The sequence below is a fragment of the Nematolebias whitei genome, chromosome 18, assembly GCF_014905685.2.
Source record: "Nematolebias whitei isolate Nwh7 chromosome 18, NemWhi1, whole genome shotgun sequence".
NCBI lineage: Eukaryota > Metazoa > Chordata > Actinopteri > Cyprinodontiformes > Rivulidae > Nematolebias > Nematolebias whitei.
The window spans coordinates 23,933,122-23,961,012 of NC_056515.1; the positions used below are offsets into that span (position 1 = coordinate 23,933,122).

At 37.9% G+C, this 27,891-nt stretch overlaps 1 protein-coding gene across 1 annotated transcript; it reads left to right on the top strand.

Annotated features, from left to right (window-relative positions):
* Window positions 1-5,165: 5,165 nt before the first annotated feature.
* LOC119424511 (AF4/FMR2 family member 1) lies at window positions 5,166-23,883 on the top strand. The gene is made up of 18 exons (XM_037691996.1): window positions 5,166-5,377; window positions 10,299-10,419; window positions 13,480-14,313; window positions 16,395-16,433; window positions 16,949-17,035; window positions 18,818-18,851; window positions 19,008-19,065; window positions 19,399-19,534; window positions 19,629-20,603; window positions 20,673-20,761; window positions 20,847-21,054; window positions 21,128-21,210; window positions 21,349-21,412; window positions 21,496-21,632; window positions 21,786-21,857; window positions 22,244-22,337; window positions 22,419-22,641; window positions 23,762-23,883. Exons 1-18 carry the CDS (start codon window positions 5,361-5,363, stop codon window positions 23,881-23,883), a joined length of 3,393 nt encoding a protein of 1,130 aa, XP_037547924.1. The 5' UTR covers window positions 5,166-5,360.
* Window positions 23,884-27,891: the final 4,008 nt, after the last annotated feature.

A 27,891-nucleotide genomic window follows, 5' to 3' on the forward strand; every position in this document is an offset into this window, starting at 1 on the left:
TGTGAAGCCCAGCTCCATGAAGAAACCAACGGACTGTTTGGTAGAATGCAGTTTAATGACGTACGAGAAGAAACTGGAGCTACAGGACAATCACAACATACGGATGTTAGACTCCACAGAAGGTAAGGAGATTGTTTTACTAAGTTTAGCTCATGTTATGCCAAATCTAAATTTCTGTGTTCTTGACTCGAGCTTTTTAGCTTTCAATCCACAAAATGACAGTAGCAGACTCGTGACTCCACATTTTGCAGGTTTAAATATACAATTGTTGCATATAAAAGTCTTAAACAAGAGCATAAGGACAACACATATAACTACTTAACTGTAACACAATTTTTATCAAATGTGTTGTACTTGTTCTTGTAATAATAATGCTGAAAATATGCCATTAGCTATGATTTTGAGAGTTAATATGACATCTGGAAATTATCCGAGGACCGTCACTTTCTGTTTCATGACTCATAGTGGGCTCCGGACCCCAAGTTTGGAGATCTAAACTGAGCTAAATGTAAAGAAATGATCAGGAATGAAAGTGATGATCTTCAGTTCATCAATGAGAGCCATATATATTTTTAATAGAGAATGTTAGTAGAAATAAAACATTTTCATCCTAAACAATAACATTTCATTGTTCCCCTTTTCTAATTAAACATTTTACTGTGAATCCACCTCATAGTCCCATTTAAAAATATATGAAACAACTCGATTTATGCATTTTCCTTGACCTTTCTTAGTTTTAGCATATTTCTTAGTTCATAACTGTTTTTCTTTACAATTTATACTTTCGTTGGATGTAACTGGAACCCTGTATGTGGTGCAAATGACAATAAAGAACCTTGACTTGACTTTGAGTTGATACGTTGAAAATAAAATTGTGATAATTTGCTGTATATTATTAACATGCATGTGACTGACGTGCAAAGACATTTTCAGTTTACTTTTCCTGGTATAAAAGAAACAACAGATACAAAATAAAGCATCTTTAAATTGTAAAACCTATTCTTTACCCATCTATTGTGAATATACTTCTTCAGACTTATTTTATTTTGGCAGGAGAGCTTGGGGAGTACTGCTGGTCCACTGAGCTCAAGTGCAACATAGGAGAGAGGTTTTTGAACGCCTACGTGGTGCTGCCCGTGGATTTATCTGCTGTGAGAAATGAGCTCCTGGAAGTCAAAACCACAAGCCCGACTGCCACGACCTTACACATGCATAGCAGCCCCACCACCGTTGCAGAGAGCTGTGGCCTCCTCTACCAAGTCACATCGTTTTTCAGCACGCCGAATGTGCAGACGTCATTGTTTTGCATGCAAGTGGAGACCCGGGAAAACCAGCAGGGGGACCGAGTTCTTACATGTCCCCCATATCTGGTCTCCTTTTGGCAGAGAAATCCAAACCAGTCCAACCAACAAGGTGCTGGATGAACTGTAAATTGACTCAAACTGTTTTATTTTATTTTATTTTTTCTTGAGTGGCCATATAGCTGCTGTGAAAGTTCTCAGTTTAAATTAAATACATAAACAGTATGTAAATATATAATCAGAAAACTCAAATAGTAAGTATATTATACAATGTGGAATAGTTCTACCACGTAATTTTATTCTTGTAATTTTGGTTAGAGATGTTGGCGATGGATTTTGATATTTTATGATCAACGGTGTTTTAAATTATTGCTGGAGCAGGTAGTTGGATGATCACCCCCAAAAAACGCAACTTGGATGAAAAATGTTTTATCTTTGAGACATATTGTACCAGCTGCAGAACAAATTGGCATTTATTCTTTGGTTGTCAACTGTTAGATATGAGGGCATAGATAAACCCTGAACTGATTAGAATTAGTCGTGACTTGAGGCTTCATGAAAATAAAACCAGTCCAAATTCTCACTTTGCAATTTCACTTTTCTCCAACCATCACAGTTTTTAAAAATTCTGTAAATAAACTTGTGCGATGCTTCAATAACAAATACAATTATTACAACATTTAACATGAACACACGTTAATTATCATTTGAGTATTTCAGTTTTAACACAAACATGATGTTGTGAAAGTAGGACTAAGAATTTAACCTTTGTATCTAAGAATGCCTAAACACAGTTACACACAATTAACAAGATAGTTTGAATATTTATACATTTTTGTTTTGAGTTAAATAGAATAGATCATTTTTATACACTTTACTCCTATCATAAAAAAGCACATGTTGCAGTGTGTTCACTCACTTGTTTTCAGTCCCTGCTCTGCTCTTTCTGGTGCCTATCCAAGCAGTCAACAGGAAACAGGTGTGGCACCTGGAGAAACATGCACAGGAAGGCACCAGCTAAGATTTGACTCACAGATCTTGGGGGGGCATATTATGATGCTTTCAAACAATAATTCCTGCTTGTATTATGACCATGTGTCATTCATAGATGACGTTCAGTCAGAAAAGTTTGAATAATGTGATTCCTAGAGCTGGACTTGTTCTTTATAGATCTATCAAACAGACTGTGTGTTTTCTGCCCGGTAAATAAGCTCAACAGAAGCAGGCATTTGAGTACAAAGTTATGATTTATCTACAGTTTCAAGACATTTGCGGACTTCTGCAACAACTGCTTAAATTATTTATCCAAGTTCATTTCGATTCTTTAAGGACCGTAAAACTGAGTTTACGAGAAGACTCAGGTGAAGAGCAAAGATGGGAAGAATAATATATCACTTGGCTTTGGCCAGTTTAAAGTTGTATATTTTTCTGGTTTGTAACAATCAGAAAATCAAAATACCAGAATGTCTTTGTTATATGTGCTTCTTGTGACTTCTGTTGTATTCGTCATTGATGTTTTGAGTCTGTATTGGCAATTTTAGCTTAGATACAAATAGAGACCAGACCAAGATTTTACTGTACCGTTAAATGTCTAATTGAGTGTAACTTTCAAAGTCGAGCAAGATTTACAGAAACCACAAAGCAAGACAGCTGCTAACACATTTAGATGCAAAATCAAAAGAAGATAATCATTCATATTTAAAAGGGATACACCTTTAAACATGTATTATTGATTTATGGAGATATTTAAAAATAACTTAATCCTTGCAGCACAGCATCACTTTATTTATGCCTGTCTGAAAACACGCTGCTTTCAGGCTCAGGTCTCCCTTACAAAAGAGATCTGTGATCTCAGTGGGTAATTCAATTAATTTGTACAACATGTCCATTATGTTTTTGTTTTTTTTTGCATGTGAGTTGAGATAATTTGGTCAATAAGAGATTTCATTGCTCATCAGTTGATGAAATCTGTGGTGCTTTACTTAAGCTCAAGAGCAAGAGATTGCCACCTGTTGGGTGTTACGTGAATTCAAAACGACAACAAATGACAGAAAAACCTTGTTTGTCTGTTAGCAAAATATCAAATGGAACGATGCACCAATGTCATAAAATTTCCAGAATGTACTGATCAGATGTACATCTACAACTCTTTAACTTTTGGGACTTACCCAACTCAAGATGGGGAAAAATGGCTATAACAGTTGCTAATGTTTGTTGTGCTGAACTTAAATTAAATTTGTGCTTTAACATTTGCTCGGCCTGTGGGACAGTTTCTGTCATCTGTAGCAGCTCAGGATTTTCTAACTGTGCAGACTGTGAACCTGAGAGTGCACGTGTGATGGTAAACCCATTTAAAATAAGCACCAACGAGAAGAAAGCAAACATGATCCCAAAATAAAAAAAATAATAAAAAGAATTGCTGTTTTGAGAAAATATGATGCAAGGAGACTAGAGGTGGGCTGCATTTTGATAATTCATTATTCAGGAAAAGAAAACAAATACATGTTTTTTTGTTTTAGTCCTAATTTTGGTAAAAGTTTATTTATTTTTTACAGCTGAAGTAAATCATTTGTGACATCTTGCTGCTGATTTACTTCCCCAAAAAAGTTTGAGTCTGCACCTGAAAATAAAGTGGTCATGACACCATCTTTTTATTTTATTTTCCTTTCCAGCAGTAAACAATTTTTTTTGTCTCAAACCATCTTTTTGTGACTATTTTCTATGTAAATAAAATGTAAAGATGGAGATGGATGTAAATCTTGAAAGAATTGAGCAATGTTTTTTTCTTCAACTAACAAAGAGGAGTCAGTTTTTTTCACATTTTTTAACAATTAGGAAGCAGGGATGCAGAGGGTGCTGCAACACCCCTTGATGGTACAGTACAGCTTTGCCAAATTTAGATTCCATCTATGATTTTGCTCATTTTAGCATTTCACTACTTATTAATTTGATTCTTTATCTATTTAACTAGTTTTAGCATTTTGCTGTTTTGCTAATTTTAGTATATGGCTTACTTAATTATAGCTTTTAACTTCTATTTCTCTATTTTTCTTTTATTAACAGCTTTGAGTAACTATTTTGCTCATTTTAACTATAAAGCTATAGTCAAGCAAATTAGATTTTTATTTTTACAATTTATGGTTTACTTAAATTTTGCTTTTAGTGTGTTTGATTTTAGCTTTTAGCTATTTGATTTCTAACTATAGTTTTTAGCTATGGTTTAGCAAATTTTAGCTTTTAGCTATGGTGTAACTTATTTTTTGCTTTTAGCTTGTTTTCCAAATTTTCTTTTAGCAATAGTTTAACTGTAACTTTTAGGTACAGTTTTGCTTATTTGAGCTTTTAACCACTTGTACTCATTTGATTTTTTTAGCTGTGGTGTAGCACATTTAAGCCTTTAGCTATGGTTTACATTAATTTAGCTTTTAGCTACTGTTTAGCTAATCTTAGCTTTTAGACACAGTTTTACCTGTAATAGTGATTTTACATTTATAGCTGTTCTGCTTTTTAACCTATATGTTTAAAAAAATGCAGAAAATTTTGGACTTGATAAATATACTACCATTTCTCAACATTAAATCATGATGTATTAGGATTTTGTTATTTAAGCTGCAGCGTCAGAGTTTATAAATACTGTAAATACTGAGGATTGTACCAACTTTGTTGCGGGGGGTAATGCTGAAAGTTTTAACAAACTGCAGGAAAGGCGACATAAAAAGTATGAATATAGTTTAGACTAGTTTATATAAATCATTTAGTTTGTGTTTAAGCGTTTAAAAAAAAAGGAGCACGACTGATTCGTGAATGTTTTTCGACAAAATGTGAGCGTATAAAACTGAGCTAGGCCCCGGAAGGAGTGGAACAGTCCAGAATAGAACGGTCAGACTGGACTGATCCCAAACACGCCCGGATACAGCGAACGGTCTGACTGTCACGTTGAATGATTAAACCAACTTTACTGGTAAACGATGTGACCCTGCGTGGAAAAAACCTCGGCGAGGACCGCAGGAATCAGATGACAGCCAACTTTGGCAGCTGGGAGAGGCGCACCGCAACAACATGGCATCTCAGCCGAGGTAGGCAGCCCCCTCCGCGGCTAGCAGCTAGCAGCTAGCCCCTCTCTGCCCCTCGGGGTAATCAGCTGGGGACGGTCCGCCTGCTCGGTGGCAGCGCTCCAGACACGTCAACAAGTAAAATAAATAAATAAACTTGAAACTTTATGCAAGCGCTATAAGAAGATCATTGTCAATCCTCAGCTGGGAAACTAACTTGCAGAGAAGCGTGATGTTTCAGGCTGAGAGAAGGTGGTGGAATCAGCTGGAAGCAGCTGGGACTAAACCAGCTGGTCGTTTAAATGGACACTTTAATACAAACTGGTCGCCCACCAGTTGACCTCACACGTGTTTTAATTTACGTATGTCGAATAACTCCACTTTTAGGAGACTTGAAAACCGAAATCGGATTGAAATGATTCGGTTTTCAAACAGCTGCAGATTCATGTGTTTTTGCTTCATTTAAATGAAGCAGGTTTGTTTCTGTTAAATTGTAGTTCTGCAGAAAAATGTTGTCCAAATGGACAGCACATAGGACTATTGTTAAATTACATTACATTAAATTAAAAATATTTATGATAATCTTCCAGTAGTTTTTTTTTTCTTTCTAAGTATTGCTTTATTTACTCTTTGCTACTACTAATTTAATTTAGGCACAAAGGAGATCATGTTTCCTATAATTCAGCACATTTTTCTAGATGTTGAGTTTGGTTTATTAGTAGCTAAGACTTGACCATCACACACCGAGCATTACACATACAACATTTTTGATTAAAACTTTGGCAATATATCAACATCAACCATCCCTTCGTCTGTTTTCAAAATGTTTCATAAACCACTGGATGAAAATGAAAATCTCAGGAAGTAATCGTTGATGGTTCATCTAAACTGAATAACTTTTGTAGTCAACCCACTGTGAGAGGCCAGCACAGCTAATGGACCCAACACAATATTGGTTCTCACTCAGATTTATAAATAGTGATCTAAAGTTTAACGAGATCGTACCTGAGCGTCATCCTCAAAACATAATTTGCGTGTTAATGTATCTTTCAATATCATATGGTTTGACCATTGGATCAGCGGTCAGTGCTGTAGTCTCATTATCTCCAAGTTCCAGGTTTGAGCCCAGAGTAAAACAAATGCCAAAGTCTTTCTTGAGCTGGCATGTGGAGGTGTTCGTTTGAGCTGGTGAAGAATGAAGAGACTTCAGGGTCCAGAATACTCTATTCAAAGCTGAACCGTCGACGTATGGTCACATGGTTTTGGGATGTCCGTTGTCGTACACATCTTTCATAGTCTACGAGACACGTGTGCAGAGCTCCTGAGAAACCCCTCCTGCCGTAGTATACATCACCACACAGGCTTCTTCCTGCCAGAGTCTCCACTTCATCCCTGCATATGCTGTTTTGCCATGAATCTATCATGACGAAAGCTCACTTTTCAACAGTCGGACTCCTTCATACACGATATCTGCGTAATTTTCATCTGGCAGTTTTTGGTCATTTGGCTGATTTAGTGCATTTAAAGAATCCTACAGCTGAATGTCCGAGTGCATTTCCGCATTTACAAACACGCCCACATACCCGACCAGTCACACAACACTTTTGGTCTGGGCCTTGTGTCGAGAAGGGACGGACACGCTACTCTTAAGATCAAAATGATGTGATTTGCATTGCGTCATGAGAGCTGATTTTGCAGCGTCGGCTGGAGTATGCTGGGCCCTTCAATTCTTACAGATCCATACCATTGTTGTGGCAACATGCTCACCTTTGCTATTGTTTTCTAAGTAAATCATACAGGTATAGCTGAAGTTAAAACCATTATCGCAATGTGTAACTATAAAATTGCAATGTTTTACTTCTCAACAGTGGTGTAGTAGATGGTCAATCACTAAATAAAATGAAAACGTTTGCAGTTTCTACACGTCTTTAAAACGAGAAACACTATTTTGGAGAATGTAACTGCCTTGTGTAAGTTTTTATTGTGTAGTATAAGGTTTATATGCATACCACTGTTTGTTGCCGTTATTGAAAGATGCAAATGCAGAGGAGCTTGAATTGATTCGGCATGAGCCGATTAGCCATAACATTATGCCTATCCTAGTCTCATTAGGGCTCGGCCCCCCGCCACACACTTTGATTCCACTAAAACAGCCCTAATCTGCTGGGACTTGTGCTCCATTATACATCTGAAGGTCTGCTGTGGAATCTGGCACCAAACTGTCGGCAGCAGATCCTTTATGCCCTTGGAGCTGCAAGGTGGGGTCTCTGTGAATTGTACTTGTTTGTTCAGCACATCCGACAGATCGCAGTTAAACTGAGATTTGGACAAATTGGAGACCGAGTTCACACCTCGAGTAGTCAGTCGCCGATGGTGACCACTTCTATAAAAGCTGAAGTTGTAGTAGTTTTCTGGTCTGGAGCATTCAGATTTGGGTTAGCACAGTGCCTTGGAAGAAAGACGTCAGCGATGACGTGAAAGCAACTGTTCATGTCCATCAAACTGGAAAGTGTTTTAAGGCTGAACTTTTTGGATCCCGTCTGTTTAGTATCAGAAGTTCAACTTTAGGTTGAATTGTGTTTAAAGGAAGAAAAAAAAAAAAGCTGGTTTCCAAGATGTAGTCGGTTCTCTCTAAAATAACATGGTAAAATAAAATAACAAGGTTTGCAAGACTGCAATGCTTGTGAGATATTAACCGTTTGAAAGGTTGACACCAAATGAAGGCTATCTGGCTTTATTGGTGAAAATCAAATGCTGCACATCAACACACACCTCATCCTTCCTCTCAAGCATGGTCATGCAGCAGTTAAAATAATCTCAAGCACAGAAACAAATTTACAACAGAATGCCTGGAAAAAGAACAGAATCAAGAGTGTTGCAATGGCCTGGTCAAAGTCCAGATGCTACCCTCACTGAAATGCTGTGGCTGGGCCTTAAGAGAGACAAACAAAATGAAGACGGATTCTAGCACAACAATGCAAGAAAATGGCAAGGTTTTACAAAAATCTATAAAGTTTTTGCTTTAAAGGGAGTTTACAAGGCAATAAACTGTGTACCTTTTATTTATTTTCCACATACTGATTCAGTGTTGTTGCTTTTTAATGAGTGTAAAATGTGGTGTTTATCTAAAATCAAATTAAACATAAGGCTGGATCAAATTTGTTGTATACCTTGAAAAGGATATTGCTTTAAAACTACTTTTACTGCAAATGCAAATAAAGAATGAATCATTTGTTTTTGACTCGGGTCTAAAATTAAATTAAATTGTCAACTTACTCGATTGTTTTCCTCCTCAGTCTTAAACTGCCTTTTATTTAACAATTTTGTTATGGTATTTAAATTTGCATCTTTACACCACTCACAAGTAACCAAAGGCATTGGTAAGGTCCAACTGCGTATTAGTAATTAATGATGTCCCACTACTGTTACCAGCCAAATACTTGTACTCAGAAATACTTTGAAACTCCCGACCAATACCACTTTTATGCTCTGTGATGTCATTTTGTCTCCCACTGTGGAAGTAACCAGGGGAAAAAGAAAAAAAAAAAAAAGCCAGTAGTTTGTAGATATTTTAAGAGAAACTCACAATAAAATATTTCTAACGTCATTGAGTAATGTTAAGTTCAAACTTATTAACTATTTATCAGTATTCTGTATTGACAGGTACTCAAACTGATATATGAAGTACTTGTTTGAAAAATAAATAAATAAACATATTTTACCTATTGGTAATTGCTCATGTTTTCACAGTGAACAACTTATTATTATGATGATTTATTATTATTTTTTATTATTATTATTATAATTATTATTATTTTTTTTTTTACAGATGTGAAAGAACCATTTTATGCCACCAATCTGACGACTTGGTAAAGATTACGAATATGTTTGAGTTGAGTCAGTGCTTCTTATTTGGGGGAGGGAGGGTTTGAACAATCAACTTGGTTTTGTTATTTTTAAAGTTTTGATGTTCCTTCAAGCTTTACCAGAATGATAACACAATCAACAAAAATCTTAGACTAAATATCTACACCCAAGCTGTACTAAAAATATTTCTACGTTGAGTTTTCTATATCTGGTAAAAAAAATAAAAATGTTGCCAATTCATTCATTAGTTTTTGAGCAATCCTGACAAACGGACATACAACTGAACAAGCAGTATAATGTTGGGGCATGTTTCTTTTGAATGAATTGTTTTGTTTTTTCTAATTTTTTTTTTTTTTTAAGGAAATGTCTTAAGTTGTTTACCCCTGGTTGTAAGTAGCTTATCTTGGCAGTGCCAGCTGATATCCTAAGAGTTTTACCTATCTGCTACATTAATGAGGGAGTGCTCATCTGTTTGGCTTAGTCCCAAATCTTTGTTCTTCCACTTGTTGTCATGGAGGGATCCCTCTGGGGCTGTTGCCTGTTGGGATCATCAACACTGTACTTTGAGAAGAAAAATGTGAAATATGAAAATGTATCTTTCAATTTACAATAAATCCAAAGTGTATAGCGGTTCCTATTTTCAAATAATCTTTTTATGGGTTGCTTTTAAAATTCTTATTTTTTAAAAATGTCTAATACACCATCTGTCATCTTGTCAGATGACCTGTCAGGGGAGACGTGAATATTTTAGTGACTGCTCATAGCAGGTGTGAGTCAATTTACACTTGTCTGCTGATTTGATCTCCTCAGACATGGCAGCTTTACCCCTGAGGATGACCAGTCTGAGATAAAAACATACATTTGCTTGGACTGTATTTTCTGGTAGTTTTGTTGTTCTTCTAAAATTCAGTTCTAAAACGGACACAAAATAAGTGGTTTCTGTCTCAACAGTAAAACTGGAAATTGTCACCTATTCAATTCCCAGATTTTCATTAGTTACACCTGGCATGATGCACATGTTAAAGCTGCAGGTATTTATGTTGTTTATGTGCATTTGTCTTTCTTTGTAATGTTCCAGTGCGTACAACGAAGAAAGGAACCTTCTTCGCCGCCGAGCTTGGGAACAGAGGATCCAAGAAACAAGTCAAACCAAAGAATTTAACCCTGAAAATGTGCCACTTTTTGGGGAACCATACAAGGTAAGAGCTGACAAAGGGTGACACTGGTGCTTAGGTAACCTCCCTATTCCCTATTCCGCCCATTTTTCTATTAAAACAGTTGTGACATGTAGCAGGGTTTTTAATTTCTGTTTCTTTGAGTAACAATGTGTTCAACTGAGGTTTACTCACAAATATTGTACAAGTTCATTACCACTGGTGTCTAAGCAACACAGTGGGTGAGGGACGCTGTTTCTACTTTGTCATTAGGGTCAGAAAGAGCTTTATTTTGTCTTTGTGGATTTTTGCAAAAACATATGACGGGGTGATGAGGGAAGAGATGTTGTGTTACATGAGGAAATCTGGAGTGGCAACGAAGTATGTTAGATTGCTAGGACATGTATGAGGACAGCAGGACAGTAGTGAGATGTGCTGTAGGAATGACCGATGGCTTCAAGGTGGAGGTGGGATTGCATCAAGGATCGGCTCTGAATCCCTGTGGACTATGATGTTTTCATAGTCAAATGCATGCAATGCATTTGACTTTGTGGTCTATGGTGAGAGCAGGGAACAGGTGGAAGAGAACTTAGAGAGGTGGAGGTTTGCACTTGAAAGAAGACAAATGAAAATCAACCGTAGTAAAACAAAGTACGGTACATGTGTGTGAATGAGAGGGAGGCTGGTGGAACAGTGAGGCTACAAGGAGCAGAGGTCACAAAGGTGCAGGACTTCAAGTACTTGGGGTTCACTGTCCAGGAAAATAGAGAATGTGGTAAACGGGTGAAAAAGAGAGTGCACACAGGATGGAGTGGATGCAGAAAAGTTTCAGGAGTGATTTGTGACAAAAGTATGTCAGCAAAGGTCAAAGGAAAAGTTTACAAGATGGTGATGAGACCAACAAAGTTTTATGGTCTGGAGACACTTGGCATTGACAAAAAGACAGGAGAAAGAACTGGAAGTAGCAGAAATGGTTGAGGTTCTCCTGAGGAGTGACAAGGATGGATAATATTAGGAATGAGATCATCAGAGGACAGGTACAGCACAGGTTGAACAACTGGGAGATAAAGTTAGAGAGGCCAGACTGAGATGGTTGGACATGTCAAGAGGAGGGGCAGTGGGTATATTGGTAGAATATTAGAAATGCAGCTGCCAGGAAAAGGACAAAGAGAAAGACCAAAAGAGGAGATATTTGGATGCTTTTAGAGAGGACTTTGAGGTAGTTCAGGTCTCTCTTGTAAATGAGTCCTCGTGGCTCAATGGGACTAACCTGTTTAAATAAAGGTTGAATGAGTTGGAGTGAGGGCAGAGGACAGAGATGGAGAAGGATGATTCGCTGTGGTGACCCCTGAAGAGGGAAAAGCTAAAAGAAGAATGCATTCACTTTAATTCATGTTATTGAAATGTCTCAAAACTAACAATTTATGTATGGATGCAAATTCAGTCATAGCAAATTTTGGTCAGGTTTTCCATTTTTCCATTCCAATCACCACAACTTTTCTGCAAATTTCACCAGTCTCCTTAGTTCCCAGCCTGGTTTCATTTCCTGGAGTCTGAGCCTGCAAAATGAAAACATGTTTGATGCCAGAACATCATGTTATACCTCAGATAATATTGCTTAAATATGTGCAAGTCACTTTACTAAAGTATTACATAAAAGTGGTGGGAAAACTGGTTTGCATTGTATGCAAAATTGTGGTGGAACACGGATGACATTCTAAGATCTTGTCTACTTTAAAACATGTTAGAGAAAGGCTCTAATATGGGGTGTAGAGACATGACAAATAAGAATGACCAATGCTGTCGCATCCAAATAATACTTTTGAAATCCTGTGCCCTTTCTGAAAAGACAACATGAAACATTTGGTGTAATTTTTGTAAATTCATTTTATCCTTACCATGTTTAACAAAAAATAAGACCAAAACATGGAGTTTGCATGTTCTCTCCGTGCATGCGTGGGTTTTCTCCGGGTACTCCAGTTTCCTCCCACAGACCAAACATGCATGTTAGACTGATTGGTAACTCATGAGCGTGAGAGAGTAAATGGTTGTTTGTCTCGTTTGTCTCTGTGTCCCTGGGATGGACTTGCGACTTGTCTAGGGTGTACCCCCCTCTCGCACAGTGATTGCTGGACATGGGCAACAGCGACCCCCGCAACCTGAAAAGGAAGAAGCGAGTAAAGATATTGGATGGATGGATGGAATTATTTAGGGCTGTTCATGTCCCTAAACAACTTTTTTCCTTCCATTGTTTATCATTTGTGTATGATTGATTATCGCCTAATAATTCATTGTGAATTTACTTTAATATTGCCTGAGTGGTTAGAACAGTCGTCCTCCAATGTAAGAGTTGGGGGTTTAATTCCACCAGCAGTCACATGCTGAAGTGTCCCTGGGCAAGACGCTGAACCCTTCTTTTTATATTTTTACTTTTTGTTGGCTGATTTCAGCCTGGAGTGTGTGCCTTCTGTCTATTTTCATCCCCCTAATGGCCTTAATAACTTGTAGCTAAAATAGCTCAACCTCTGTGAACCCTGAGAGGCTAAAATCAGGGTCTTGAGGTCAATGTAATGCTAGATGCTTCTTCTGAAGGTTATTTTTGTAAGGACAAGATGATAATTTTGAACAAGACTCTAATGCACTTTGTAAATTTGTATCCGCCACTCTTCCTTTCCAATTTGGTTATTAGGGTAAATACATATGTTAGGGGGTTGTTTTGCTAACTAAAGAAAAATGAAGAAGTGGATAAAATAACGAATGAATAGAATAAAACATGAAAATAGTGGCATTGAAAAAGATTGTGGCAACCACTAGCAAATCGCCTCTATTGCATGTTTTTGTTGACTTTTGCAGGTATGATTATTCTGATGTTTTTAGATTGGTTACAGTTTGTTGGGAAAGTGTTTTTAATACAACAATGGAAAATGCCAATGAGTAATTGTTGCTGGAGAATTCTGGTTCTTTCCTATAATGTACATTTATTATTAAAGTGTGGTAAAATATGTTTTTGTTTTTGCTAGTCTTCAGTGTAGTTATTGTTTAAATGGGATTTTGTAAACTGAGACTTCAGTCTTTTACAGTGCAAAATGTTATTTCTCTTTGCAGACAAACAAAGGGGATGAGCTTTCCAATCGAATCCAAAGGATGCTGGGCAGTTATGAAGATGTGAATATTCCCTGTTCTTTTTCCCTAGAGGGTTTACCTATTCCTACCAAATCTTCACAGTCCCATCAGAGTCAGACAAACGAACATAAATCAACAAAAACTCCATTCCTCAATCAGGACTTTCACACATCTACCCAGAACGGGACGTCAAGTAACAGCTTTCCCTCTCATCCTGTGAGGGTGCCTACTGTTGTGTCTTCTCCAAACCACCATAAACATTTTTCCACTCTTTCAAAGACTTCTTTGAACCACAGTTCAGTCACCAAGTTCAGTTCAGTACAGCAACAAAAGGAGAGCGAACTCTTCGCAGATCTCAGGGGATGTGTTGGCCTTCATCAAGAAATGTCTGCCCAGTCTTCAGATGCTAAGCCTTTGAACCTTCTACATTCCACTGACCATAATATTGACATGGATACTAGGGACACTTTTGTTAGGCATCAGCTTCAAGGGTCTACAAATTATTCCTCCGAGTCTGCCGGTACCATGGATGCTTCCACACTGAACATTAGGCATTCACCTAAAGATGCGTCTCTGCCTCAAACAAAGACTAACACCCTACCCTCCCAGACATTTACTTCACTGCTTTCATCCAAGCAGTCTGGGACAGCAATGACCCAGAAACCAACAGCGTATGTGCGTCCCATGGACGGCCAGGACCAGGTGGTCAATGAGTCACCCAATCTGAAGCCATCTCCAGAACATTATGTACCACTTCCAGACCTAATAAACAATTCTGACTCTCTCAAAACAAAGAATATGCCACAGTATATGGAGGTAAGATTATTTTTTTTAGATCTTGTAAGTGTAATATTGTGACGTATAATAATATTAATGTCATTTATCCAAAGTGTGCCGTTTTACTTCTCAAACAAGTGTTGATACATTCTGTATATACAAGTGTGAATACTTTGCCACCCAAGGTTCTGGCCCAGCCATCGGCAGTAGTGTAGAAGTTTATAAGCGGTTTCTCGAAATCAAACTGAGCTTTGGATAGCTAGTGAAACTATGATTTTTATTTATTTATTATTTTTTATCTCAAAATTGGTCCAGGTTCTAGTGTCAGTCCCTTAACCTTTATGGCATTAGCTGTTTTCAAACCAAATGGTACTACGGAGCATTTGAAGATTACAATGTCTTAGTCCCCTGGAGCAGTTATAAGCATCCCTTCACACTAGATGATGACCCATTTATAATGTAGAACATCTGTCAGAATATAAGCGGTTTTTGCATGGTCTTGGTTCGTTCTTCAGATGTGTATTGGGAATGCAGTTGACTCCCCTTTAAGAGTGATGGTGTGGTAGGTCCACTATGGGTTTGAGGATTTGCAAATACTCTATATTGAGGTTGTAGTGGTTTATTATTGTGGTGGCAGGGTATGATTGTCCTGGCTGGCGTGGAAGGTAGCATGGTTGCACCAGTGGTGACATATATCCACAATGTGGTCCCGTATTTACCTACATGGCTTCATCGAGAATTTGGTAGGTTGCAATCACATTAGAGGTAATGTCATTTTATTTTTGGATGTAACTGGGACCCTGTGTACATAATCTCGTTCCACCACATGTACCACATGAGATGTGAATGACAAATAAATCTCTGACTCTGTCATGTAAAAACCTATTGCAGAGTGATGCCATTAGTTGTACTGTTGTGCTATCATGGCGTGATCTTCTAGTTGCAACCTGACATAGACTGAGAGAGTTCTGCCAGTATAAAGGGGGCCTAAGAACTTGCGTGTTTGTTTTTGCACCAGGAGAATTGTGTTATTATGCCTACAATGAGGAACTAGTAGAAGCTATGTACGCCTTTGGTTTAATTTTTAAAGCTTAGTTTAAAAGTGCTACTTCAGTTAACATTTGTTGTATAAATGTTTATTTTTTATCACCTTTCTCACCGTTTTGAACACTGTGTGTGCACATTAAGACCAAGGATGATCCCCAAACCATTTTTGATTTGTCTGCTACTCTTCAAACATTTGCAAAGTGCACAATGCTCATACTCTAAATCCTCGCACTCCGTATTACCTTAAATACGTAGTCTTACCGTTTGTTTTAAAGCATCCAGTATGGTGTATTTGTCGTGTAGTCTGTAGGCTTTTTGTGTGTGTCTTCAGCTGCCTCAGATAAATTTGTTCCTGGGATCAGTTGAACAATTCATAAGATTTGTCACCAACTTGCATAACTGTTCTGTGGACTTGTTCAGTCTGATCTTATCTTAAATGCAGAAGAAAAAAAATCAAGACACCTGAAAACAAACAGAAAAGTAGCTATTGACTCGTTCACACACAGTTTTAATCTAATATTGAATTTAGCTTGTTTTTTGCCTCATATTTTATACTCTGTCACTTCTGTGGGTGTTGGAGACTCAAGAATCTGCTATAGGTTTAAATGTTTTGCATAAGTATTTATTTTTGTTTATTTTACAGCAAGTTTATCTACTGTCCCTTTTGGGCTAAATAAAATGCATAACTAGAAGCATTGGGAGAGTGCACACCTCTGCCAAGACCTAAGGGTCACTCACACAGTCAAATCTTGCACACAGACAGACAGGAATCCTTTAAAGTATAAATCATTTCTTCTTCGTGACAACCTCAATATTTCCTGAAAATTTAATAACGATCCGTTCCTAAATTTTTTTTAGTAATCTTGTGCACAGACAGACAAACAAACAAACCAACACTGAAAACATGACCTCCTTGGCGGAGGTAACAATTTGTCTTGTATATTGCAGCAATTAGTTGTTAAGTTATCACCGCTAATCATGAGGTACATGATCTTTTAATTTTAAGTCGGTTAAAAACAATTTAATCTTAATTTAGTAATTGTAAGTGGCTAATAATCATTCTGTTTCTTTAGACAACAGAAGAACTTGAGTGTGTGGAAGACATCTTGATGGTAAGTTCTGCTGCTTATTCTCTTATTTACAGGTGAAGGGCACCTGAGCAGAAGTTGATAAATTTCATCTTAAATCTTGTTTTGAAATTTTAACTGTTGAGCAGGACAAACTGAAGGCTCTTGCACAAACGTGTTTCACGAAATGACTAAAAAGACTGGTCTTTCTTTACGTCTATCTCTGTCTGTTCATAAAACACTTGTAAAACCAGCCACGTCTTGCACAGATGTGTGCTTGTAGAAATGATCCGAGCATTGCTGAACCAAAAAAGTTTAGACCAGAACTTGACTTCATTGGCTGCGAGCGCAAAACATTAAATGAGTCTCCCTGTATCATCTTCAAATCTTGATGAAGGAATCCAGTTTAGCATTTTTCTTTGTGGCTATCTAATACTTTTAACAAAAAAAAAAGTGTGTCATTATTGAGTAATAAATCTATTTATTGTTTAAATCGGTGAATCTGTTGAATAGAATGGAGCATTTTTTTTAAACATATTTTTCTGAATATTCCGTTACAGGAAATGACTCACTCATGGCCCCCTCTACTGACAGCTGTACACACACCTTGTTCTACTGAACCCTCCCAATCTCCATTCCCAGCCAAGGTGAGAGATCAGAGGTTGATATTAATATGTTATGTTCTTTGTCATACAAACAACACAAGGTCAACAGTGCAATGAAATGTTCAGGACGATACAAACTGACTGGACTCACTAGAAACAAAAAAAACAGCAACAACAACAAACAAGAAATACTACAGCATGCAATAAGGGTACAAAATAACGTACCAAAAAGTGACAAAGAAAAATAAAATTTACAAGGTCCAAAAGAAATGTAGTAAACACCAACATGGTAGGTAGAATATAATAGTGCAAATATAATGATTTTGTATGGAAAGTATTTCAAGGTAGTAATATAAACTTAAATGCACATGATATATACTGCACATAACCAACATAAACTACACTGGTTGTGTGACAGGTTATTGCACAGGTAGTGAGTGACATTGAGATGAATTGAATTATGATGGTAAGGTAGTGACATACATGATAAAGCCACATAGTGCAGCAGCAATAAACATATTGGGTGTCACAGATGTGGCTTGGTGCAAAGTTATTGTCAAGAGTTCAGTAATCTCAGAGTTCAGGTCTCTCTTGTAAATGAGTCCTCGAGGCTCAATGGGATTTACCTGTCTAAATAAAGGTTGAATGAATGAATGAATAAATGAATGAAAAATCTGACAGTTTGTGGATAATGTCTGTTTTTGAGTCTTTTCGTGCACGATGACAGACTCCTGTATCGTCTGCCTGAGGGTAGTAGATGGAAGAGTCCTTGTGCTGGGTGGGTGTGGTCCTTAATGATGCTGCGTGCTTTACTCAGACATCGGCTGTGGTAGATGTCCTGGATGGTGTGGAAACTGCTACCAGTGATGTCCTCTGCTGTTTGCACCATCCTCTGCAGATCTTTCCGACTCTGACTGGTGCAGTTCCCGTACCACCCTGTAGATGCAGCATGTCAGAGTGGCACACCCATAACAGTTAGTGAGGATGCTGGTGTTCGTACCAAACTTCTTTAGTCTTCTTAGGAAGGTAATAGCCTGACTGCACTTAAGTTTGCAGGTTTTCTAGTTTTAATATATTCTCCAGTTTTATTTACTATTTACTTATTATGTGTACAGCACTTTGGTCATGAGGGTGTTTAAAGTGCTCTATAAATAAAGCTGGTATGGTACTATTTGTTCATCCAGTCAAACATAAAAAAGCCCAAGTTCAAATCTTTTTTTTTTCTCAGTGTAGCATACCGTAATTAATGTAAAACCATATTTCCATAATAAAAAATTAATGTATTTGGTGTGTTGTAGGAAGTGTACCATTCAGTGAGCTCTTGCAGCTTACATATTATCAGATAACTTACACTAAATATTAATGCATCCTGAAGGAAAAGACCCTTTCTTTCTATCTTTTTCTGGTGAAAACCTGAAGTGACTCGGACGATTTAGTAGCTGTTTTTACTGAAACCACAAAAGTTTTATTCTCATGTAGATAAGCACATTATAATTTAAAAAAATGCCATGAGATTTATCACACTCTTTGCACTTAAATTTTATTTTTTTTTATTTTTTTTTACGTAAACGACATATATTTCTCTCATGACCATATTTTTACATCTCAAAAGGGGGAATAAATGTGGTTGGTGATTCAGCATTTTGTCTTTTTAATCATTTTAAACTTTACATGTTAATATTTAAATGCTAAACTCCTGTTCTGTAGCGTTTTAACAACTTGAAAGACTGATAAAACATAAACCCTGCTGTTAAAGCAGTTATCTGTTTATTATAAATACAAATATACTAATATTAGTTTAATGTTTGACTTCTGTGTTGACAGGAAGCAGAACAAATCACATTATGTCCAGAACAAAGTGAGTAGTTATAGAAGCTATAAGAGTTTATCAGAACTGTGTTTATGCTACATTCACATCAGTGTCTTTATGTTATTGTTTACCAAGGTTCAAGCTTGTTTTTGTGTGTTTGCATGCATGTGTGGGATTAATATTTATCAATTTGTTCTTCTTTAGACAATCCTGATACCTCTCCTGTAGCTCTGTCTCATTTCAACAAGCAGAGCTCCTCAGTGTGAGTTGCTGAACTTCTTTTTGTCGGGATTTCATAATGTAATGTTGATCATTCAGCGGCGTTTTATCGAAACTGCTACTGTGTTTATTTATTACATTTAATCATCAGTTCATCACCAATTGAGTAATCACATTAGTCACAGAAAGAAGGAAAAATGCACATTTTAATTTCACACAGTTCAAAGTAAACTGTTTACATGACAAAAGGGCTGGTAAAGAGAATCGTTTTAGTTTAAGATATTGTTTTGATCAGAAATATTTTGAAAATTGTCATTAAAACGTTTAATTCTTTTAGCAAGTTTTACAGATGTGCTGCTGTATATCTGTATTATAGTCCAGTGAACGCTGCACATTCCAGCGGTGCAGAGATGTCGAGCTCCAGTGAGTCAGAGAGCAGCCGTGAGTCGGACAGTGAAGGCTCCACCGAGGAGACACTTCAACTACCAGAAGGCAGCTTAGTTAAAACCGAGGTAATGTATTACTATAGTGCATAGTGCATGCACAGAATAAAGAACTGGTATGTTCTTTTTATTTCCCTAAATCACAATGCTTGTATTTTAACAGCCTGACGCTCCAGTAGTGAATTATGGTGACTGGCAGCTGGTGCACTTTATCAGATCCAGTCATCAAAAGTCCAACGCTGATTCGTCTGTCTCTCAGAGTCCCTCTCACAAGCAGCTGCTGCCCACTCAAAGCTCCAAACTGGCCAGTGGAGAGACCAGTAAGACGTCTACGCTTTCCAAACTTCAGCCTTTTTCTGAACAAAAAGATCCTGGAGATGATCTGCCGGTTCCTCAGCAGTGCAAGGAAATCCACCAGAACAACTACCTCTGCCAGCAGAGTCACAACAAATCTCTTTCTCCTGAAGTGAGTTGCTTTAATAACCCCCTGAAACTCTCAAAGCAAGCGACAGATGACTCGGATCACACTGAAGCAGCACTTGATGTGAAGTGTGAGGACTTTGCAACCACACAAACAAAAAAAGAGTTGCGTTTTCCAGATAGACCCAAGATAAAGACAAAAACTGGGCATCGGAAGAAGAACAGCACTGACATAAAAAAAGACATTAAAAGGACTAAATACACCAAAGTTGTTGAGAAGCAGAAGGTTGAATCAGAAGTCACACCTGTGCTGTACGGCCACTGTCCATTATGTGGTGTGAGTTACCCCAACACCTGTTCCTGCCCCACCCAGAGTCCTGCTCAGCCTGCTGAACCGTCCTCTGCCCCACCCATTAAAACCAGCTGTAAAAAAGCCAAGAAAGAGACTGTACAGCAGAGCAGCAACAAGGTACCACAGAAATCAACCTTCAAGCACTTGGAGAAGTCTGGGAATGTAGCCAAGGCATCCCAAGACAAATCTCAGCTACCTAGATCCCTGTTGGTCAAGATAGACCTAAGTCTGCTCGCAAGGGTACCCCAGACGTCCATCACTCACGAAGGGACTCCCAGCAGTGCAAAGAGACCTTTGGTCTTAGAGAAACATGAAGAGGGCGGCGATGCACACAAACTCACCAAAACCAGGAAAAAGGCTCAAAATGTGAGTAATATGAAGTAAGTGGCTTCACTTAAAGGAAATATATTTGATTGTGTGATCATTTTCATTTAGGTTGAGGAAGAAAGTAAAACCCTTCCCAAGAAGAAACAGAAGCTGGAAAACAAGAGCATCTCAACACCTTGTGCTTCTGTGAAAGTAGAGTACGTCTGGCGTCTCTGACAACCAGGATTTTGCTCTTCATTGTATTGGGTGTGTACAATAATTACCAGTCTCATCACTTTACAGAAGTTCCACCAAGCCGTCCGGGGCACGGGCGCAAAAGAAGGCCAAGAAACATGTCCAGGACCCAGCAACATCCAAAGGCGCTTCCACAAACTCAAAGGCGCACAATCACTGTTCTGGGAAGACACGAAACTCCTACAAGGAGGCTGGAAAGGGCCAAGTTTTCCACGACAACAAGAAGAGCGGTGGAAAACGCACAGACAACCAAAAGGTAACTGTTCAGACAAGGTGATGTCTCTTTTAAATGTAATAATCGCAAATGTAACCATTTATACCTTCTAAAGCTCCAGCAAAAACCCTCAAAGAGCAGCTGTGCAGTAAAAATAACTTCACAACCCATCAGGCCCCTGCTAATATTTGATGAGAGGTAAAATTAACAAGAATAAGACGTTTTTGTTATTTCTAACCACTCAAAATGAGGCCAGTTTTGTTTTAAAGTTGATTAATTATGTTGTAAAAGCTTGTCTCCACGTATATTCTCTGTTTTCTCCTGTTTGAACCACAGACAGTACCCAGTGAAGTATTACATAAAAGAGGCCAAAAAATTGAAGCACAAGGCAGATGCAGAGGTACGTTTCTCCTAGTCTGATGTCTTTGGCCGACACAAGGATAAAAGTAAGGGTTTTTTGTTTGTTTGTTTTCCGTCCTATAGACAAATAAGCTCAGTAAAGCCTTCAACTATCTGGATGCCGCCATGTTCTTTGTTGAAAGTGGGATTGCGATAGAAAAAGATCCACAGATTTCAACGTCTTCCTACACGATGTTTGCAGAGACCGTGGAGCTCCTGAAGTAAGAACCCACTCCTGTCATTAACCACCAGCAGCATCAGCACTTTTATACTAACTTTGTCATTCTCTGCATGTAGCTTCTCCGTTATAGCTTTTCACACAGATTTGGACTGAAGTACAACAAATGAACAGCTTGTTTCTTTTCTCCTCACAGATTTGTACTGAAACTAAAAAACCCAGCAGACTCCTCTGCTCCGCCCTCAGAAAAGGACTTTTTAGCTTTATGGTAAGATGATGCTTAGTGTGCTTCATGTTAGCCTTTTTTTTTTTGCAGTTTGTTGCAGATTGATCATTTAATCTTTGTAAGTGAAATCCTCAACAACACAGAAAGTCAATATTTTTAAAGAAATGAGAACTCGCTGCATCAGTAGTGGTTTTGTAACTTGTTTGTCCTGGGAATGCATTTTTCTTTATTCTCATCTCAACCACGTAGACGTGCAGACATACACTTGTATACAAAAGTTTAAACTTTTTGATTTTGAAAAGATGGTCTAAATTATCTGTGAAACTAATTGAAGCACATAGAACACTGGATGCAATGTTTTTTTAATTTATTTTAGATGAGGGATGACAAAATATGATTAACTTATCTCACTGTTTTCATGTCAATAGTTTAAAGAGCCAGTCTCTCCTGCAAATGGCCATGTTTCGCCACAAACAAAACACTGCACTGAACTTTTCAAAAACCCTCACCGATCACTTTAATGTAAGTAATAAAGGTGTTGCTGTTTTTATCATTTCTGTGATATTTAAGTGTCAGAAAGTGTTAGTTCAGTTTGTCTTTCAGACCTCTGCTCAGGCGACACACAATCCGCTCAGCAACGTGTCGTCTCCAGCCCACACGTCGGCCAGCTCAGGTCCAGGATCAAACCAAAGCACCAGCAGCCTGGGGGTGACGATTCCTCAGGAGATCGAACAAATGGTCTTCTCCTACGTCAACATCACTACGTTGTTCTTAAGCGCTCATGACCTCTGGGATCAGGCGGAGGAAGTGGCGCACACAGGCAGTGGTAAAAATGAATAATAAACTTTTTTTTGTTTAGGGATGCATTATATTGGATTTTTGGCCAATATCCGATATGTTAAAACTTATTTGGCTGATAACCAATACCAATTTTTTTTTTCCCTAGCCCTACTTACAGAGACTACACAGCTTTCTCTGCTGTGGAATTAAAATACTACATTATTCTGCATGGTCTGTGTTAATTTGACCTGCTGCCAAATGTAGATGTCAAAAAGGGGGCTGAAAATGATGTAACACTTCAACTTGATTATGTTTAATGTCAAATGTATTCATGACATTTACTAACACAATGACAACACTCGTCGGAACAGTGCACATTTGTAAATTTTCACAAATCTAAACTCAACGGCGCGCGTGACGTCATAACATTGTGCTGGCACTGTAGACATCCTTGTCACTGGATTGTCTTACAAAAACAGCACATTTGTTATATATGTGTGTATATGTGTATATATAGTGTGTGTATAAACGGCACCTTTTTTATATCGGTGAATTATTTTGATGGAATGTCTGATATTTAACTTTATCGCTAATATCGACCGATACGTGCTGGTAATACAATGCGTCCCTAATTTTTTACATTTAAGCACTGTTATTTCAGTTTTTGTAAAACATAATAATTTAGATTTACTTTTCAAATGTTGACGGTGAAAAGTTAGGCTGTGCCTCTAATTTCTACACAGTCAGGTGATTAATTATGCTGGTAATTTTAGTTTGTTATTGTGGAGTTGTAGACATGTTAACATATTGACCATGAAGCCTCAAACAAACAGAACAACTGTTGTTGACAGTGTTTGTATACATTTTATTTCAGGTATTGCATGGTACAGTTAAATATTTTACCGTGGGATGTTTAAGTGTTGGGATCTCTTTCATGGCATAACTTTAATGGGTTTGAGGTTTAAGATGTTATAATTATGTAGTTTGAGGTCTATGAAACATCTGGATTTGTCTGAACATCTAGTTGTTGGTCTTTTAAACATTTTACAGAACACCTTGTTGCAGCAAATTATCAGCTCAGTCACCTGCTTTATGAACAGATTAATGATTCAGTGTTGAATAGAAAGTTCAGATTTTAATAATTTTTTTGTATTCCCGTGTTTCAGGTTTGTTAGCAGAACTGGACGCGGTCCTCAGCCCACTGAGCCTGACTTCTACCATGAGCTCTATGATCTGCTACATAAGACAAGGTGTCCACTGGCTGAGGCTGGACAGCCAAAAGGTATGAAACTGGAGGTCTGCAAACACGTCAAGCTGCCTCTTCACTTCAGCCTGTGCCATCTGACCTGAAGGCTCGTGCCAGATGTTGACATCTGTCTTTCTCCTTCATTTTGTCAATCAATGCCATTTTATTGTTTTCCCAGCTTGGAGATGACACTAAATAATAGTGGCTTAATTATAGAAGGAAGCAAATGAAAAATGACTAAAAGTGCCCCTTTTGGCTTCTGTGACTCTGCACTGTGGTTCAAGTCATGAGCTGAATCTTATTTATTCTTATTATAATATTTGTTTGTGTTATTTGACTGAAATCAGGAAAATGTGGCACTTGAATCATCCATCACCACACAGTTCTTGTCAACTACTTTATTTCTCCTGGACGTTTTATTTTCCTCATTTCATTCTGAACCACTTATTTCAGAATAAAACCAGGAAACGAGTCATTTAGATTCTGTGACTTTTATTTTAATTAACGACACAATATCTCATCATACTGTATTTCTTTAAACATTTCTACTATTGTCTGAAATCAGATTTTCACCATTTTTGTTGCAATTACGTACATGGTTTTTGCCCAATTGCACACATTTATATTCAATCAAACTTTAAATGATTAAGTTTGGCTAATCCTGTGTTGAAATCTTTTTTTTTTCATGTGCAATAATAATAAATAATTAACAATTATGTGCCTTAGTGTTGGGTTTATAAGAAATGTTTCTACAGTTTTAGATTTTGTCTGACGCAGAACTCCACATCTATCAGGGGTAACGGCAGCATTCTTGATTTCATCTCTTTTTTTACGTCTGAATTTTTCTGCTGCTGTTCAGAAGTCCGTCAGCATCATGGTTCTGCTGTTCTGCTGTGATGGAGAATTAGAAAATATGGAAGCTGAGACACGGTTTGTGTTCGATTGTTTAGAGATTATGGCGATGCTGCTGATTAGTGTCTCAAACCAAAGCAGACGTAGTTTTATTCTTATCCTTCAAGAGGACTTAAATCTGTACGTAACAAACCCATTGATGCTCGATGTAAGAGTTTCTGTTGGCTGTAATGGTTCCTCTTGTCAAGTCCTTTTGAGTTTTATCAGTTAAAACCCGCCTCGTTTTAGTTGCTCTAAAGAAGACTCATAATGGTACTAAATCTTCTTGTATCTAAAGGCTTAACTCCCTAACAGCGGCCATATTTATGAGTGATCTGTATAAGGAAACAAAAATAAGCCTTATGGCTCTGCTCTTACCTCAGTTTTGCACTTTCATATCATTTACTTTGGCGTTGAAATGGCAGAAAATACATGTTCAGAGTAACCAGAAGAAAAGCGATGGATAAATAGCGTTTGGCCTCGTGTTGTCTGTAGTGATTCATGTAAGGGTGGACATTAGCCATAGTTGTTGTGTTTTGATAAGGTTGAGACACCTGCAGTTTGTTTTCAGCTCTACTTCCGAGTAGAATATTTACTTGCGTAAACTAACGTTTAAATCCATAGGAGTGGGAAACAAAAAGGCCAAATTGTAATTTTCAGAAGATTTTTGCAGGTCGTTTCAGGTTATTGTGAAGACCTGCTGTACTGTGCCGGTTACATTTGACTCAAAGCAATAAGACCCCATGTTGGCTCAGGTTTAGGTGAGCTGCTGATGTAGGTATTAGATGTTCTTGTTTGTACAGGAGGGGGATATACAAAAGAGTTAGACACAGGAATAGCATCAAAAGTGCCATTAGACTAGTCAGGTGTGTCCCTGCAGCTACGCGAAGCATGAATCAAAAAGTGTTCTTATTGGTTAATCTCAGAAATGAGGAAGTGGTTATTTTTAAGGAAGGCGTGAGTACACAGGTGCCATCCAATCAATAATTATGTTTAGGTATTTTCAGCAGGCTGCTGTAACAATCATTAGTTTGATATTATTGGATGTCTGCTGCACTTGAATGCAACATGTTGCATTCAGTGTTTGAGTGCAACTCAATCTGTTGTTTTTTGTATACTTCTGGATTGTTCCTTTGTGGGGGTTTTTTTTTTGTTTAATTTATGAATTCCCTTGCCAAAAAAAAAAAGCAAAACTGTCCCAACTGGTTACGGACTGGAAATCTATAAAAAAAAAAAAAAGCTTTTTTCTTTTTTTTTTCCAACGTTGAGAAAGATGTAAATGTGTTGCAGTGTCTGATTATGAATAAACACTGGAAACTTTGTTCATTGTTGGTTTACTCTGGTTTATTTCAAACAAAACCATTATAAGTTTGTGTAGCTGTAAAAGTTCAAGTACTGTGGACGTCATTCTGTTTAGAATTGTAATCTTGTTGAATTACAAACTATTTGGTGCATTTAAAAGATGATTGCAGTAGAGGCAATACATTTACATTCAAATTTGTTTAACTATAATAACATATTTACAGTACTTTTATTTTAGTTTCTAATCTTTAAAATTTAAACGTTATTTATAAAAAATAAAAAATGACCGCTTTGATGAAATTGAGGACGTTTATTGGTTCATGTGTCTGATTCTCCTGTGAAGTTGGGGTTGGTGAACGTCGGCTGCAACAGAGGAAGAACACAACCTCAAATTAGCTTCATACATTTTTCTGTTACCGGATTTTCATTCCTGATCACAACGGACCAATCACAGACTCACCACATCAATTTTACTGGTTGTTCTTGTTGGCAAGCTCAGGCTGCTCAGTTTATATCCACGCACTTTAAAGACGAAGTACATCAGTCCAGATATCAAGCCGACAATGAAGATGGCGCCAATGATGGCACCGGCTACCACCCCACCTACATCTGGATAGAAACCAATCAAATGTCAACAAGGTGCATCCCATTTTAACTGAGCATAACATTTCATTTTCTTAAGGATATTTTTTTTTTATCCTTGAAAGAAAATTATTGCACTAAATAAATTTTGACATGCCCAAAGACCTTTGGAAGCAGTGGAAATGGAGCTAAAGTGTGTGGAAACTAATTGTAAAAGACAAAGTTGGCATAATACTAAATTTTATGCATATTGACCAAAAACTTAAAGTATAACTTGATTTTTGTATGGATCTTCAGACTACAAAAGACCCATATTGACCTCTAAACTTAGAGCCTACACTATAAACAAAGTACTTTAAAAATACTGTTTTATCGCTTACTGGAACCAGGACCATCAGTGGGGAAGACGGGGTGTTTGTTTTCATCAGTTGTGTAATCTGAAAGAGTTTTTTATAAACATTAGAAAACAACAGATGATCAAGCACTAAATCTGTAGATGATGTTGACAAAGCCGTACACTGGCGGTGGCGACAAGCGAAGCCTTTCTTCAGCATACAGTTGTTGTCGTTCCACCGTCCGTCCTCGTACATCTCCACACAGTTCTCCTCAGCCACTTCCCCAGGATGGAAGGCAGAGTTGGGCTCATTGGGAGCCCAGTTGAGGAAAGCCACTGATGTTTTATCCGTCCAGCCCCAACCAACTAAAAACCCAAACATGGCATGTAAGTGCTTTTTTAAATTTTTTTATTGCTGTTTTTAGTTTTTAAAACCCTTGATGAACGTGATTGCTGCTACTGTTGGACTCACAGTTGTTGTCCCTGGTGAGGCCGATCCAGATGTTGTGGTTTTTGGTGTAGTTCATGTTCCTGATGAACTCCAGTTCCGCTCTGCTGTGAATGGAGACCAGATCGGTCCGGGCTGACTGGCAGTAGTGTCGGGCGTCAGGCCAGGAGTAGCCCTGCTTCTCGTTGTACACGTAGTAACAGTAGCGGCCGTAGGGAACCCAGAACGGCAGACACTTCCCATCACCGGGGCTGGGAGTCGGTGGCGGTTTCTCTGAGACGATACGTCATTAACAACAACGTACCTTCATCATAATGTTAATTCTATAATGAGCCAGTTCTAGGTGGCCATACCCGAGGAGATCTTGCAGATGTAGGGCTTAGCTTGGTCACACTTGGTATCATTCCAGGTCCCGTGGAACCAGATTGAAGCGTGCATACTAACACAGCCCTCATCCTTGATGTTACTGGGCTCTCCCGGCCCCCACTGTGTG

Excerpts from the sequence above, each read along its gene's own strand:
- LOC119424511 (XM_037691996.1), top strand. Across the intron at positions 18,852-19,007 it reads CACATTATGTCCAGAACAAA|ACAATCCTGATACCTCTCCT; the intron begins GTGAGTAGTTAT and ends GTTCTTCTTTAG. Across the intron at positions 21,055-21,127 it reads AACGCACAGACAACCAAAAG|CTCCAGCAAAAACCCTCAAA; the intron begins GTAACTGTTCAG and ends TACCTTCTAAAG.